Genomic DNA, 16,137 nt, shown 5'->3' with positions numbered 1-16,137 from the left:
CGGCCCTAGTACATATGCTGGCTAGCCTGGAAGACAAGAGGTGGGAGGTGGATATTAGAACTTGTTCGTTTATGACATGTCGGTCAAGCATGTCTTGTCTCCTGACTCGAGCGAGTCTCCTCCACTGCCTACAAATCCCGCTGAGATTATTACCAATATTCGATATTTTTGGTGGTGGCTCTGTGATAAACTGAATTGGGACAGCTGGTGTGAGGAGTCTTCGTGCGGTATTAAGGCGGAGAAAGTGCCGGCTGCGAGAGTTCAAAAGGGGGAAACGGTCTTGATATCGATCTGAACCTACACAATTCAATCTGCGACCCGTTGGCGTACCATCATCCCATCGTATTCTGAGGTTTAATTTCCCGGAAGGTGGTCCCATTTGGTTGTATAACTGCGAGTTACTTTAACATTTCAATTGTTTGAGAGAGCTATGGAAGGATGAATTCATTCCCGATGTTTTAGTTTAGCTAATACATGTTTTGGACAAGTCCCTGACGTTGCCAAGCGATACCAACCACGGCTAGTGCCAGAGTACCGATGGGTTCGACAAAGCGCAGCGTCTTCTCTTTTCGCGCGTAAACATCATTTCTAGCAAATAGATCTAGCCTGATCGCTGTCGTGGTTGGCTTCCATACGCCCTCCTTCTGGCTGGCTGCTTGCTCTTAGCCATGCGAGCACCTAAAACAATGTCTACTTTTGGTGGCACGCTAAATCCAAAGCTTTTCCCAACGGCGGCAAGGTCAAGCTTCTGAACATCGAAAACGCTCCTTAAGCTATGCGCCGCATACGCAGCGAGGTAGCTTCGGAACCCCTCTTTGGCGGTGCGATTCAGGTAGTAGTTGGATGCGATTAACTTCTCTAGCTGAGCTTGGATGTTAATGAGCTTCGGAATGTTGTACTCGACAAGCGGAACCCGCGCATTCGTCAAATATTGCACGAACCCCACTTCCGACGGATGAAGGACAAGGACAGACTTCCCCTTCCCATTGGTCCCTCGTGCGGTGCGGCCAACGCGATGGATATAGTTACGCGGCTCATCAGGCGCATCGAATTGAATTATCCAGTCAACAGCCGGGATCTAAATCAAGATTAGACGAAACACACCTTAATTCTGATCATCATAACTTACATCAAGTCCACGAGCAGCAACGTCAGTACATATAAGGACACCCTCTGCAGCGTTTACAAAGCTGAAGAAATTGGCCGTCCGTCGTTGTTGCTTCTGTTGACCATGCAAAGCCAAGACCGGAAGGTCGATATAATTGAGCAGTTCCTCGTAGTACTTGACGCAATTGCAGCTTGAAACGAAGACGATAATCTTCTTTTTCTTCGCTAGATGTTTTTTCAAGAAGGTAAACAGAAGCCGGAACCGCAAATCAGACGGGCAGACAATATAGCCTTGCTCTAAACCCTCGACCGTGCTGTGTTCCATCGCTTCTTCGACGTTGATGTATAAAGGGCCAGGTCGGAGGGACACGCGTGCGAGGTCTTCAACTTTTGTGGTTTGCGTAGCAGAGAAGAGGGCGGTTTGCCTAGAATCAGGAAGGATTTTCACAATTGCCCTCATTTCATCCTCGAAGCCTGCATCTAGGATTCGATCCGCCTCGTCAATTACAAGAGTCCTAAGATTCTTGTAGACAAATCCCTTTGTATTTTGAAGATGATCGAGTAGGCGACCAGGTGTAGCAATAAGCAGGTTCAGGCCAGTTGTGAGCTTGGTCGCTTCCGCAGATCTGTTTGCTCCGCCCATGACGATACCACATGTCTGGAGAACGTTAGTATGCCAACGGCAACCATGGGCCCCGCGAGCGAAGAAGTCATACCTGCGAGTGATGTGCCATAAGTTCTCTTGCAACACCAAACATCTGCAAAGCTAGCTCTCTGGTCGGTGACACAATGAGAACGCCAGTGCCATTCCTCGTCTTGAAGCGCAACGAGTGTAGAAGCTCTACGGCTGGTATCAGAAACGCCAGTGTTTTCCCTGAGCCCGTTTTGGCAGCACCAAGAACATCGCGTCCTGCGAGGATGGGTGGTATAGCTTTGCGCTGAATCGGGGTCAGCTCCGTGAAACCCATGGCATCGATTGCTTGAGCCGTCTTCGAAGAAAGTTTGAGTTCTGCGAATGTGACAGGGTCTGTCGCAAATGTCGAGGGGGGTAAGTGGAGATTGGCGAGCTCTTCGCCTCCGTCGGTACCAAGCAGAGGGGGAGAGGGCATAGGTGACGGGTCGCCAGTTGTAAGGGTCTTCGATTTCGCTCCTCGGCCTCCTCCTCCTCCTTCCTCTTCTTCTTCATTTCCCCGCTTGCGTTTGTGAGACATGGTTGCTTCTTTGGAGGGTTTGGGAAACTGGTTGTCGGCTGCGGTGATTGTGGTGGTCGGAGGATTCGAACAAAACCGAAAATCTTGACTGTTCGCTTCTCCACAAATGGCTAGGTCTAATATGGCCTAGATCCCTTCCTCAAGCAATAAGGTAGGAGAAACTTGATCACCTGGTCACGTGAGGAACACCAAAACCCTGACCCCCACATCAGGCGAGCTTGTGGCTGCGAGGACCTCGTCACTTGTCAGTAAATCAATTAATGACCTCCAATGCAATGAATTCTTCTCCCTTAGCTCAGAACATAAGGCCCACCTATCTAACTCGGAAATCTCCTCTCTCTATAACGAGGAGTGTGGGGATGAGGATTGTCAGGGAGTCAGGGACTAGATGACATATTGTGATGGTGATGATGAAGCCGACCGTGAGGATGGAGAGGCTGCTGGTTCTTCTTTACCAAACGCATTCGATTGTTTACGCGTAAGTGACCGTCGTAACTTCAACGGCCTTAAACTTCTCAACTAATAATCGACTATCATAAAGTGCCACTTACACACCAGACGATTTCGAAATCCCGTCGACTAGTAATGCAAAGATAGGTGCCCTACAATAAGACTGAGAACCGAAACAGACGAACATCTTTCCATACTTCGGGAAATGCTGAGAAGTATTAATAGTTAAAAACGATCATTCAACGGAACTAGCCCGATCTTCAACAAATTTGTATCCTCAGTGGACAGAGAGAAATTGAGAGACGCATACTTGACGCAATTGATTCGGATCTCCACAACATTGTTCTCGATACCGGTTGTTTTAGCCCTGAAACGCTAAAAAGGCTTAATACTGAAAAGGCAATACGGTACAACTTTTCCGGGGTTTATCTTCACGCACGTTCATCCAGATAACGGAAACATCCGCACTATAAAAATTCTTCAGATGCTACTTCGCGGGAAGAAACGTACCTGATAGTATTGCTTGCCAATTATAGCTGGCGTCGACGGCCATCCCAAACAGCATTTCTTGGAAGGGCTCTTGATAGAACTTACTCTCGTCTATGGCAAGTACCGGCGGTTTGGAGTCTTCAAACTAGTGCATCCTATCTCGAAGTTACTCAAGTATGTATACAGTACCTTGATGCCGGCGCCGAGAAGTCGGATTGGAACATAGCGACGATGGCAAAAGCAGTTACAAGTATACTATTATACTCATCTAAGACACATAGGAAGGAGGTGAAGAACTTCACATGAGACATCATCTTAATAAAAGGAGGTTTTGGGGGTGCTTGGGTATGAGGAATAAAACCTGGGATATGAGAGACGAGTCTTCGATGCTATTTCGCTTTTTGTCGAATCAAAACATGATACGTCAGGACTCTATATGATTAACTTATAATAGACCTGTATCTAAACACTTTGTTTCCTCCTCGGGATCAACAGCACTCTAAGAACGGAACGGAACAGATGCTCTCAGGTCACGTGTCTAGCCAGACTCCTTCTGAAACCTCCATTGATATAAGCTATCGGCTTTTCCCGAGGTTACTTGAGAGAGAATCTATCTGTTCGTCTGAACTTCAACTTTCAAAAGGAAGTTAAAGGTTTCCATATAGTGAAGTGTTCACATCGAGAGGCCAAGGTCCACCTCGAGCTCTACCCCATCCATGACAATACCATTGCTATCTTTTTACATCCTCTGTTTGAGAAAATTTTAAAGTTTCTCATGCCATGAGGACGAATCGGACTTTCATCTTCTGCATCAAAGTTATTTCATTGGTTGTTTATTCTAGAGAATATGAAATTCACCCGTAAGAATTTGATTTGTACCGAGAAAAAATTGGTACATTAAGGTGGACTAAATTAAAATGGATAATCAATTAAGCGTTAGCTAGCATGAAAGTTCGAAGAATGGAAGAGGTAAGGAAAGGCTAAAACATTCTGGAATCGTGTTTGCATTGTCAGCTACAGTTCTTGCCAGGCTAGTGACAGGACAGAGAAGGACATGCAATGTGCTCGACGATGAGGGCATACCGCCAGCATTTGATTCGTGCCCCTCTTCACCATCATTCCCCTCGCTATTCCGTTTCTTCCTGTCTTTTCCCCAGCCATATTTATCATTTCGCTGGTGTCGAGAATGTATGAGACGTGGCGGTGATCGTAGTTCAACGGAGGCAAGAACACTCTGCCCTGAGCATCACCGTTGCCAACGCCTTGAATACTCTTCCCCGCACCGAGACACCTGAAAATAAAGAGAGACATTTCATTCTATTCAACAAACTGGTAACTGAGATTCGACTACGCATATGGCAATATTTATTTCCTTCTAGGCTCTAGCAAAGTTATCAACATTCGTGCCGATCTCTTTCGAACTGGGTATAACATCTTCATGTGATAATCCAGTGACTTTTTTCATCAACGAGGAGAGTTACTCCGAGGCCTGTGATATTGCCAAGCTCTATTCAGTAGTGTTAACGATTCAGTCTGTATCTGTCACCAAATCCCAGCTCTCCAACATCGCTCTATCTCGATTCCCTCTAGCGCGCTCTGCAATGGAACGAGGATAAGGTCTGTGGGATGAAGGGCGCATCTTTGGCTTCCTCGCCTGGAACATCACGTCGAGAGATGTCTCTGCATTAACCATCGACGAACTACCGAGAAAACAGGAAATGGTGCGGAGATGCGAGCAATTGACGAAGCTGAGCTAGCAATATGAGCTTGAAATATTGGAAGAGATAGAGCAATGACTGCAGTCCACTGCTGAGCTGATTTTCACGGAAAAGGGTTTCCTTGGAATCGTTTCTGCGGGAGTGGTGAAAGAGAATATGGTGATTGTACTACTTGGTGGGGCTAGAGTTGAGTTTGCTGCGGGGGGAAACAAGGAGATGGAGGACTTGGTACGATTACGTGGATGATGTATTCCTTGATCATATGCTTCGATTGTTAGTTCAAAGGATTTGGTATTACTTAATGTGATTGATTTGGCAGTGATTAAAAGGAATACGCAAATGAAATATGCACAAGTCCGTGAAGATCCAGAAGTTCAGGGCTTGACAAGTGGCGCGTTTCTTGAGTTAGTGGACAGCAACTGCTGAAATGGCGATTAGTGTTTCTGAGGCTCTGAGCACAACAGCATCCCAAACCAATTGACAAATCTTCGAAAGAGTTAAACAGAAAGGAACGGCCTCCTTGACTAGTCACAATAATGCGAACCTGAAAGTCCGGACCATAAGCCATCCGAGTTTGCTCGAGAGCCAGTTATATTTGCAATTATAAGAATAGTTCGAAACCCAACACCTTACAACTCAAAGGGAAGGGAACCCAGAGCAGATCAAATTTTAAGCCTGTGTACTCCTTAACTGGAAAGAAAAACCCCGTTTCCTTAGTGACGTTACATTCAGGGGGCATTCTCACGTGATATACTTTAATCGAGCAATGTTTCTATTCTAAGAACAAATCAGCGCTTTAATCGGAGAAAATGGAGCAGGGGGTATTCAAACTTAATCTATTAGATTAGATTTTCCGGACTTCTTTCCGGCTTCGACAATGCTGGCCAAAACATGCGCGAACACCTCCCGCCAACGCCTCCCACCCGCTCTCTGGAAGCCTCCCACGGCATCCGTCCACTCCGCAAAACTCCCTGCGCCCTCTCTACAAATCCAGAAGAAATCAGCGCACTACTGTCATCACAGGCCAATGAAAGGAGGTAAAATGTTGACATCGAGGAGAAAAAAGCCCGGACATCTGATCTGATGCAGATTCCGAGACGGGCGATCACGCTCTCGCTTGGCACCAACCTCTGGCTGCCAACTACCATCAAGCACCGCTTGATACGCATTGCCGGACCCTCTCATCTGGGTTGAAAAGCTTCAAGGTTGTTGGCCACGCATTGCCAGGCTGGTCTGAGCCCGAAAAAATAGACACCGGTCTGATGTCAAGATGGGGTGGCAGGTTTGGCAGCGGCTCTGTCGGGGGCACGGCGGGGGACGCGTTTGAAAATTGTCGGATACTCGACTCGCTCGTCTCAGCGTGGAGAGTGACACCGGACGAGCCGATGTTTTTGCTGTGAGGGGGAAGTAGAGTTAGAGTTTTGGGGGAGGGGTTGGGGAGGCCCCACCACAGGCATTGCCATGGCCAAAGCTAGGGGGGTAATTAAGGTTAGAGGATGGGATCGGATGATGGATGTGTAAAGTTCCGTGGATGTGACGAATTGACGGGATAGTATAAGGAGTGGTGTGGCCGTTGATGCAGGTTCCCTTTCTTCTTTCTTCTCTATCCACGGTTGTTCATTCAGCAGTGTCTTCCACTACCTCGTCTCCTCATCTTCACTTCAACACTCCTTCAGCTGGTCTGTCGCTTTTACATCTATTCTTTTAGTATCTTTTAATTTTATCGTCATCTTCGATACTCACAACTCCTTCGCTATGCGTTACTCAATCACCATCTTGGCCTTGGCCGCCAGCGTCTTTGCTGCTCCAGTGTAAGCTTCATGGGAGGGGAGATCAAGAGGCCTATCTGACAGTGTATCTAGTGAAAAGAGACAAAGCAACTCCACCGATGCGTCATCCCAGGATATCAACAACCAGAACTTGAACGGGCAAGACTTGAACAATGGTCAAAACCTGGACTCGAACAACCAGTTCAACGTGAACGGTCTGGACTTTTCCAAACTGAACGCCAACTCGCTCGATCTCAACAGCTTCAACGTCCAAGATATCCTCAACGCCCTGAGCTTCCAGATCCTCGAGCAAGAACTCCTCGGCAGCAATAACGGCGTAAACAGCTTGAGTTCGTTCAATCTTGGCAATGTGAACAACCTCCAATTCAACAACTTCGACCTGAACGGATTCAACAGCCTCTTCGGCTCGAATTTCAACGTTGAGAGCATCTTCCAGATTCTTGAGGGTCTCAGCCAAAGCAACATCTTTAACCAGAACAACCTCCTCCTGAACAACAACCAATTCGACTTGAATGGATTCGCGAACTCCTTCAATAATCAATTCTCGTCCAACTGGCAATCCAATGAGATCCTCGCCCTCATCGAATCCATCTCAGGCCAACAGAACCTCCAGCAACTCCTAGACCTCGCCCAGCTAAGCCAGTCCAACGGTCGCAACAACGCCAATAGCTTCGGCGGCAACAGCATCGCGGTCGCTCAAATCGAGGGCATCTCCATCTAAATTGCTTGTTCTGTCATGAGTTCACAGGCTTTTGGTTGGAAGGGTTAGAACGGCGGATGCAAAAGACGAACTGGATCTGTCTGGGTTGGTTTTTGCATGGGTTTCTCAGAAGGTGGTTGACATGTGATGTAAAGCAGGGATGAAGCTAAAGGGGGCATGTGGAGGGTGGTAGTGGAGATAATTTCTATTTGTCAATAATGAAATCCAACATCGTTTTTACACTATCTTGGTTCTTCAACTCTGCGAATATCTCATTCTTCTCAAAACCCCTTGCCGTCTGGTTCCTGAAGTCAAACTCGAGGCGGAAATTTTTCGGGATGGACTAGCGTCGGAGTAAAGCATTAAGCCAAGGTGGAAAGAAAAACACCCGAAGATTTTGACGTGTGGGTTAAGCATTGCGGGGCTGGGACTAGTATGGTAGGGCGAGGGATCTGAAACCGGGAAGATGGAGAATGACAAATTGATAGGATTTGCAGGCTGAGGTTGAAATGAAACACCCCGCATATACTTCTGATTGGGCGTTGCATCTAACGTTTGCAATTGGCTGGCCTTATATAAACCTCTGTGCGAATGTGAAAAATGATTCATGCCATTGATTTCTATTTTCGAGAGAAGTTTGTGTGACTCGAAAACTCTCATGGTAGATCAGTGTGGGCAAAAACTACTCAAGCTACTCAAGCTACTCTAGAGTAGTCTTGAGTAGAGTAGAGTAGAGTACTACTCTAGAGTAACTCAAGAGTAGTCACGTGAAAGTTATATAAAAGTAATAAATAAATAAGGTACCTATTAAGCAGTATTATATAATTTACGCTAGTGCTTATATAAGGCTACTTAAATACTACTTTTCTTCTCAAAAAAACAGCTTTCCCTTCTCGGAATCTTTCTTTTTCTTCTTTTTTCTTCTCTTTTTCTTATAATTCGTCTTTATATTACCCCTAGCTTTTTAAGCAAGATATTATCTTAATTATACTCTTATTAAGTCTATTTTGTGATTTAGATATAATAAGAGTACCTTGAGAGAAGAGTTTGCCCTTAATAGCCAAGGAAGCCTAAGAATATATTAAGCTAGTAGAGGTTCTACCTTGCTTACCAAGCCTCGCTACTACTTGATTGGGCAGTACGAAGGCGACGGGCGTTGAAAATGGTCCATCTGCCCAGTGCGCCCTGGAACACCAAAATCGCCCTGTACGGAAAGTCACACCAATCCCCACGGCAACGCTTGAATCTTTTGATTAGAGTCTTATATAATAGGAAAATAGTATGTCAATCTCTTCCGAGATTTCCATAATAATTAAATTTGGGGAGACATTACGAGACATTTACAACTGTGCAGCCCCTAGGGTGTCCCAAATCCTCGCTTAGCGAGATGGACCATTTTCAACGCCCCCGCCTTCGTACAGTGGCGCTAGACTCGGGCCACCCCGGAGCCTTACCCAATTAAGCTAGTGCATCACGTGTAACATCACGTGTGGTATCACGTGCATACTACCCAACTACTCTAGAATATTCTAGAGTAGTTGAGTAGAGTATTGAGTAGAGTATGAGTAGTGAGAAATTCATTTGAGTAGAATATGAGTAGCACCCACTACTCTACTCTACTCTACTCATTTCTCACACTGTGGTAGATTCGCCGCCCCGGCCCCTTCATTGATCGAAGATATTGGGTAGGCAGAGGCAATTAGACAATCTTCGAAAATCGTTGATGGGAGTCTATCGTTATGGGTGACATGTAAAAAAGCAAGCAACGTCTGTCAACGAGCACTTTCTTCTTTTTCGATCAGAACACTTCAAACAATCGACTTTCACGACTGTCTTAAATCTTAGACTTAAACTAAATTAATCTTTTAATTTACTTTGATTCAATCCATTCAAATCATTTTCAAATCAGATGGACCGTTTTGTATTGATCTCTTGAAGTGTTCCGCCGGCTCCAAAATTGCAACTTCGCCAAACTAGTCGGAAGTCATTTTGTTATATAATTTCATCGAAAATCAGTTGTTATTGAATCTCGAATGGGAAATGGCTTTTATTAGGTCTTTCTAAAAGGATACTCACTCCTTATAATCTCTCCCCAACTTTCCTGGCTGCCCCGCTCTCCCCTTTCGCACTCGCTTAATTTCCCAAGCTACTGTGTAGCTTCTCTTTACTTAGGCTGGTATCAACATCGATCTGGAAATACGAAGCAGGAAATTTGAGAACTGAGACCTTAGGCATTCCTAATCAGTATGTGGCCGCAGCCGCTCTCAAATTCCAGTAAAAGCCGCAGCCTCGTTTGACCACGTGCAGCTAACACGACGCAATCTGGAAGCATTCATCTATTCCACATCTGTTCAAGTTCAACACCACATCCCTCTCAGCCACCAAGTACCTCAAACACCTGTAGTCAGCTCCGTCTAACATACGCTTTTTGCCGTCTCTCTCAAAGCGCATCCTATTCGGTCTCAACCTACCATGACAAACACCTTCAACTACTCAGCCTTGCCTGACGACTCCGTCCGACTTCTCAAAATTTCATCAAATGCTGCTGGTGATATATTCTGCGAAGTGAGCAATGTTATTTTCGCACAAGCCCCGCGTTTCTATGCCCTATCGTATACCTGGGGCACTGATGAGGCCACCGAATCCATATTATGCAACGGACTCGCTATGCAGATCAAAGCTAATCTGCACGATGCTATTCGCACACTATTCAATCCACCTATGAGTCTCGACCTCCCTATTTGGATCGATGCGGTCTGTATCAACCAACACGATGACGAGGAGAAAGCCGTCCAAGTGAGCCGGATGGGGGATATCTATCGGAAAGCATACCAGGTTGTGGCTTGGCTTGGTCCATCGGGACAGGATAGTGATCTCGCTATGGATTGGTTTGAACGGCTGAGCGTAGCTTTGCCACGAATCCAATTTCCACCTTGGCCTCCCGAGTTTGGAAAATATGGGCTTCCTGAAGCAGACGGTACAGTATGGCCAGCCATTGGCTACCTCTTTCGCCGGCCATGGTTTGGGCGTCTCTGGACCTTTCAGGAGGCCGTGCTGGCATCGGATCTTCTAATGATCTGCGGTCGCAAAACAATCAGCAGCGAGATCTTCATTGTAGTGGCGAAAGAACTGAGGCGACTTGACATGGAACACCGGTGTTCTAAATACCAGACTTTGGAGGTTCATGAACACGGATTACGCGCGATGGAAATTGTGGATAGTGCCAAAAGATACCTAAAGACTAATAGACAGCTCTCGTTTCCATGTCTTTTGGTTATTGCAAGCTCAAAACTTTGCCTTGATCCGCGAGATAGAGCCTACGCCATGCTCGGCATGACTGGGAAAGGGTTCCGGGACCGGATTCAAGTCTCTTACTCGAACGACCCCAGCCAAGACTCTATCCAAACCTCCATCGATTGTGCAAAGGCATGTATTGAAGAGGGCTTCCCAACTATCCTCGACCTGGTAGCTGGCCGACAACGAGTTCCCGGTCTCCCCTCTTGGTGTCCCAATCTGAATTCATACCCACGGACCAATCAAATATCGACCAACTGGTATCGAGCAGGACTTCTAGATGAGGAAATGAATGCTGAATTATTCCGCACGAAGGCGACAGCAGCGAACAACCACTTAGTCATCAGTGGATTCCAAGCAGACACTGTTGCTGAAATCGTGACTGCGGAGTACCCTCTTCTAAGAACAGAGTTTTCGATTTTGGCTGGGGACTTTCTCACATGGGAAGCACAATGTCTGGCGCTGGCTCAGAAGATCATACCGGAGACCGTTCCCATGGGGCACATCTTCACATTAGTCGGCCATACTCGCCGGAAACTGCCACACACGAAAGATGAGGACTTCCACCAGGCTTACGTCGATCTTTTGGCAAATATGAAAAGCACTGCCCAAGGTCGAGGGGCCACTTATCCTCCAAAAGAACGACTAGAACTCTTCCATCATATGGGGTACGAAATCGGTCGAATTTGTGGAGGCCGTCGTTATTTCAGCACTGAAAAGGGATACCTCGGGGTCGGCCCTCTTGAGCTAAAGAAAGGTGACACGGTATGCGTACTCTACGGTACGAGACCGCTGTTTATTCTGCGTCAAGTTGAGGAGAAAACGGGGGAATGGTTATTGATCGGAGATGCATTCGTACTCGGTTTGATGGAGTTGAGTGAGACCCTGAAAAGTGCAAGGGGGCCGGACGAAGTTTTTACTATCGTATAGATAATAGATTAGATATTGAATTTGGAAATAATGATCAACTCTCAGGATTTTAGCCCCTTAGTGCCGAATTACTACAGCACTAGCCTATTATAGCTAGAATAGAATGTGCAGAGGAGGTAGCTGTAAGTCTAAACGGCAAAACTTTAATTCTCAAGTCCTATATTTCTTTTTGCTTTCTTTGCACATCTTCTATTGTACCTAACGCCCGTCTCGATCTCTCTGCTTATAATATGTCTTGTTTCTAGCTGAGTAACTACATATAGTAGAGGGTTAGGCCAAGACGCGAGAGCCTGGAGCTAAAAAGTAGAGAGGAGAATATGTCGAATTACTAAAAGGATGGCAAGACACTTAGTACTCGTGCTTAAGACAAAGCAGCTCGTTTGGAGATTTGAGATCGGGATCCGAATTTATTTCTAAACTGGGTATGATCCTATCGTACTGGGTTGGTGCTATACAAGCGAAATGGGGCATTGAGATTGAAAAGTGCGAAGAGATGAGAATGAGATCACGTGCTACCCTCAAATACAACCCGCCTCCTTCCAAAAGTAGTTCCACGGGAACGCGAAGCTTTGTATCGCGCATAATCGAGAAATTGCGGGCAGAAAGAGAGGTAATGTAATGGCCACCTAGTGGTGATGAGCCTTGCAGGTAAAGATCTCCCCAGAAAGGAAATCTCATCTCTCGAAAGATTATCGAATTACGCAGAGCTCTAGTTAGGACAGGGAGACCTTTGACGGCAAGCATACTTGCCTTTGCCACCGCCCAAGCACAAAATCAGGAAGAGGTAGAAACGAAACGCAAATGCAATAGCCTTCTCAGCCGTCGATATGCAACGTAACATGAATGTGTGAAAAGTGTCATTTCACATCACGTGCGAATTCCTCATATTGAGGATCACGTGCTGAAGGCAAACTACCTCTGCTACATAAGTTAGGGACCTCTCTTAGCGCACTCTACTATTTCCTAGTAGAAGTTCAATGAAAACGAGGTTTGGATGTTCACCAAACTATAACACAGGTTGAAATATCACGCACAAAATGTTCATCTGGAAATTCAACTGTGAATCCAACACAACAAATACCTGACAACTATAAGAAGCCCATCTTCTCCGCATCTTATCTAGATAAAGAAGCTGAACCAAGCCGAAGGTAATGAAAGGGAAGATCCAGTCAGCCCTGCTTGGCATTTTTCCAGGGAAATATCACATGAAAGACTCAAGTCCGCAACGCGAGAGTGGAGCACAGAAGCACTCCGCAGTTTCCCCATCAAAGCACTTGCATTCCTGCTCCATTTTTCTCATGCAAGCTGTAGAGGAACGGGAGTTACGGGAGGTGTAACTAACGGGAAGGACTTTAACATCATTTCGTAAGAGAAGGAAAAGGATCTCGCTTACAGCTCAAAATACCTCAAGCTCAAGCAGAGCATAGACTCTACCAGGACTGTGCCGCCGCCACTCGACCGTCAAATGAATCGCGTGCCCGAGGCATGTATTGTAGCTCTTTGAACAGAAATCTCATGAAGAATGAAGAGTTGTTAACCTCGGATCGCTCGTTCGCAGGAGAAAACTCAGATCTCGCCTCCCCTCGGTCCCTATCTGAGAGATTGAGATCTCACCACATGTCCGTCCCTCCTCCCCTCCGCATCGGCCCGCAGCTCCGAGTTGCCACCGCATCAATCGAATAGTATTCGTAACTGTTGGGTCGCTTCTTACACAATGGAATGTATTGAGCGATCTAACGTCGTATCGTTGAAGGATAGCGAGGACAGAAGGCAGCGTTGAGACATTTCCACATGCCAGAGCGAAGGGGAGGTGTGGCTGGTGAGCTCAGGCCGCAGTAGTGGGGCTTTTAGTGACAGTGAACCCTGGAGCTGGGTGGGCGGACAGGGGTGATCCGCGTGGTTGTCTCGCTTGGCTTTGAATCATTGTTTTTTTTTTTTTTTTGAATGGAGGGAAGATGCTGTGTAACGAAGGAGCAAGAGGCAGAATTCGGTGAGGGGTATGTGGAGAGGGGGAAAATATATCCAGGGAGGAGGTAACGAAGGGGTTTAAGCTTGGGGTGTACTGTGCATCGTGAGAGTGAAGAGAGGGAGATAACCTCAGCATTCCAATAATCCTAATTGGCATTAGTAAGTCGGGGAATTGACCCCTTGAAGCCGCGCGATCTACAAATAGCTCCGCCGCTTCAAAGTAATAAAAAAACATTGCTACTGGTAGCAAAGAACAACAGTTCGTGGAGAGTAATAGTGTTAGATAGAATACATTAACACCTGTTTCTAAAAAGCTTGTTCTCTTCTTGAAGAAGTTACGGGCATCCGGATGAGGATATTCTGATGTGCTCCTGAGATGATGCTCGGTTCAGATGAAACCTCAGCGGGGGAGAGGGGAGGAAAGCTCCGATAAGAGTAACCTTACTGATAAGAGCTGCCCGTGCTTATGACCACGACCATTGAGCCTGGACAACGCTTCCACGAAGCTGAATGCGGAGAGGATGTATGAGTCTTTAATTGAGTCTGTGTGGGAGGAACGAAAGCAAGTGCAATGATGGCATTGATCGTGTGTAGCCCACGCTGTTGTGCTGCAAAAATAAAATTGAAGCTGATGACGAAAGGTACTTTCACATGCAAATGCACGCTTCACCCTGCCCACTGTGGCGCCTCACCACCACGTATCAGAATATCAGGCGGAATGCCATCCATCTTCGAATCAAAGCAGCCTTCCAAGCACCACGCACGTTCTTTGCTCTTCTTTCGCAGCTCAAGCCCACCTTTCCCCCTGCATGCATTCCTACCTTCTGCCTCTGATTGGCAGCTGAGGCCGTCCGCGCCATTTACCACAGGCATGTGGCTGTTGCCGGCCTCTCGTCATGCTCCAATTTCACCGTTTAAAACAGGGAAGCGAGCACATGCAAATCGATCGCGTGGGAAAGCGCAGCTGTGGCGCAACCTAATGTGGCAGAGCTCCCACGAAAGGTTAATAAACTGACTGACCTCCACCTCCGTCGACTGTCCTTCTGACCACCCTCATACACAATCCCAACTTCCTTGTACCACGCACAAAAGATCCCCTTCCAACTATTCCAACTAGTAAGCACATCCAGCATCCTATCTAGCTTGCTTTTATGCAAGGCACGGCATATCCGGATCCCTCCGGCAGCGTCGCGCGATACCAAAGAGCATGAACACAGCTAACCAAGACCTCCGCAGAAGCTCTCTATGCCACACTCCGAAGAATCAACTCCGACAAAGATGGCACCCCAAGTAAACGGCGAAACGCCATCCTCTGCATTCCTCAGCGTACGTCCTTCCCTCCCACTACCCCTCCATCAACCCCTATCAAAACACATCAGACCACCCACTAACACAGACAACAACAGCACCTCTTCTCCTATCCCGTAATCTCTGATAGCTTCAGCACCTTCAAATCCAACCCCATCGGCGCCAAATCCCTCGACTTCACAACCGCCTCATACAACAAAGTGACCGAGCTCAGCAAGCCCCTGCACCCGTTCTTCACAAAACCATACCAATACGTCTCTCCCTACGTCAAGAAAGCCGACTCAATCGGCGACTCTACCCTCTCTACCATCGACACCAAGTTCCCTGTTGTCAAGAAACCCACGGGAGAGTTATACGATGAGGGCAAAGCAATTGTGTTCTTCCCGCTGAAGAAGGGGAATGAGGGGAAGGAATATGTATTTGGTATCTTTGGCAGTGAGAAGAAGAAGGTTGGTGGAGAGGGTCTGGTTACTGTTGCGAAGGCAACGGTCGCGACAGGTCTTGTGGTTAGCAGTGATGCGTTGAGTTGGTTGGGCGCGTTCCTTAGCAAGAAGAAGGAGCACGCGAAGGAGGTTGCGAATGAGAAGATGGGTAGCTAAGGTGGCCTGTTACCAGAATCTGGGTTGATGGGAAATATTCTGCGGTGGACGACGGTTGGACGACAAGATACCCCCCTCCTTTTCTCAAGATACTTTCGATGGATGGATCAGCGACGTCATACAATTGATGGGTACGATATCACACGGCCAGGTACTCGGGGGTGAAAAGGCTTTTCGTGGTCCTTTCTTTGGACAAAGACTCCTTTTTGATTTGAGCGATTTCCTTCATTTTGCAGCTTCGACACTGTCCTTCTCTGCATTGCATTGCATTGCGATTTTGAAAGCAGAAGGCTTTGTCGTTGTATGATTTGGATTAGTGCGATTGAGTAGCAAGAAATTAATCATAGACTTCCTTTTGCGGCCCTAGCCTCCCTCGTTCTCACGTGATTGCTCTCGTGCTCCCATCCAGGGCAGCATCGCATTGTCGTGGTTTCTTCCTCATCTGCAAGTGCTATCCAAGAGCTCCTGTTGTCTTCCTATCACCCACATTGTAGTCTCAATACTCCGTTGGAGTTCGGAGTTGGTCTTTGACGCAAATATCATCTCCACTAGGGCGACCATGAGTTTCTCCTA

The 16,137-nt window shown here is 46.9% G+C and overlaps 5 protein-coding genes across 5 annotated transcripts; 4 read left to right on the top strand and 1 right to left on the bottom strand.

Moving 5' to 3' along the window:
* Positions 1 to 363: 363 nt before the first annotated feature.
* Positions 364 to 2,372, bottom strand: K444DRAFT_611291 (DEAD-domain-containing protein). The gene is made up of 3 exons (XM_024879914.1): positions 1,824 to 2,372; positions 1,130 to 1,765; positions 364 to 1,078 (listed from the first exon to the last, which is right to left on the bottom strand). The coding sequence occupies exons 1-3, from the start codon at positions 2,316 to 2,318 to the stop codon at positions 602 to 604; spliced, it is 1,608 nt and encodes a 535-aa protein (XP_024738990.1). The 5' UTR covers positions 2,319 to 2,372; the 3' UTR covers positions 364 to 601.
* A 3,480-nt stretch (positions 2,373 to 5,852) lies between these two features.
* Positions 5,853 to 6,375, top strand: K444DRAFT_628091 (uncharacterized protein; the record flags this gene model as incomplete). Its single annotated transcript, XM_024882882.1, has 2 exons — positions 5,853 to 6,012; positions 6,065 to 6,375. 2 exons carry the CDS (start codon positions 5,853 to 5,855, stop codon positions 6,373 to 6,375), a joined length of 471 nt encoding a protein of 156 aa, XP_024738989.1.
* On the top strand, positions 6,288 to 7,692 carry K444DRAFT_662199 (uncharacterized protein). The gene is made up of 2 exons (XM_024886670.1): positions 6,288 to 6,786; positions 6,838 to 7,692. Exons 1-2 carry the CDS (start codon positions 6,731 to 6,733, stop codon positions 7,484 to 7,486), a joined length of 705 nt encoding a protein of 234 aa, XP_024738988.1. The 5' UTR covers positions 6,288 to 6,730; the 3' UTR covers positions 7,487 to 7,692.
* A 2,362-nt stretch (positions 7,693 to 10,054) lies between these two features.
* K444DRAFT_514127 (heterokaryon incompatibility) lies at positions 10,055 to 10,540 on the top strand (the record flags this gene model as incomplete). The annotated part of the gene is made up of 1 exon (XM_024873534.1): positions 10,055 to 10,540. A coding segment is annotated over one exon (486 nt), but the record flags the coding sequence as incomplete, so codon positions are not given.
* A 4,395-nt stretch (positions 10,541 to 14,935) lies between these two features.
* On the top strand, positions 14,936 to 15,564 carry K444DRAFT_642253 (uncharacterized protein; the record flags this gene model as incomplete). The annotated part of the gene is made up of 2 exons (XM_024884715.1): positions 14,936 to 14,983; positions 15,064 to 15,564. The coding sequence occupies 2 exons, from the start codon at positions 14,936 to 14,938 to the stop codon at positions 15,562 to 15,564; spliced, it is 549 nt and encodes a 182-aa protein (XP_024738986.1).
* Positions 15,565 to 16,137: the final 573 nt, after the last annotated feature.

The sequence above is a fragment of the Hyaloscypha bicolor genome (genome assembly GCF_002865645.1).
Source record: "Hyaloscypha bicolor E unplaced genomic scaffold K444scaffold_55, whole genome shotgun sequence".
NCBI lineage: Eukaryota > Fungi > Ascomycota > Leotiomycetes > Helotiales > Hyaloscyphaceae > Hyaloscypha > Hyaloscypha bicolor.
Note: the sequence above shows the minus strand (reverse complement) of the source record. Positions and strands in the feature narration are given on the sequence as shown.

Bases quoted from the DNA above. Each gene is read 5' to 3' on its own strand.
- K444DRAFT_611291 (XM_024879914.1), bottom strand. From the start codon at position 2,318: ATGTCTCACAAACGCAAGCGGGGAAATGAAGAAGAAGAGGAAGGAGGA. The intron at 1,766-1,823 runs GTATGACTTCTT...AACGTTCTCCAG, and splicing joins TTATGGCACATCACTCGCAG to ACATGTGGTATCGTCATGGG. The intron at 1,079-1,129 runs GTAAGTTATGAT...ATCTTGATTTAG, and splicing joins TTGCTGCTCGTGGACTTGAT to ATCCCGGCTGTTGACTGGAT.
- K444DRAFT_662199 (XM_024886670.1), top strand. From the start codon at position 6,731: ATGCGTTACTCAATCACCATCTTGGCCTTGGCCGCCAGCGTCTTTGCT. The intron at 6,787-6,837 runs GTAAGCTTCATG...CAGTGTATCTAG, and splicing joins AGCGTCTTTGCTGCTCCAGT to TGAAAAGAGACAAAGCAACT.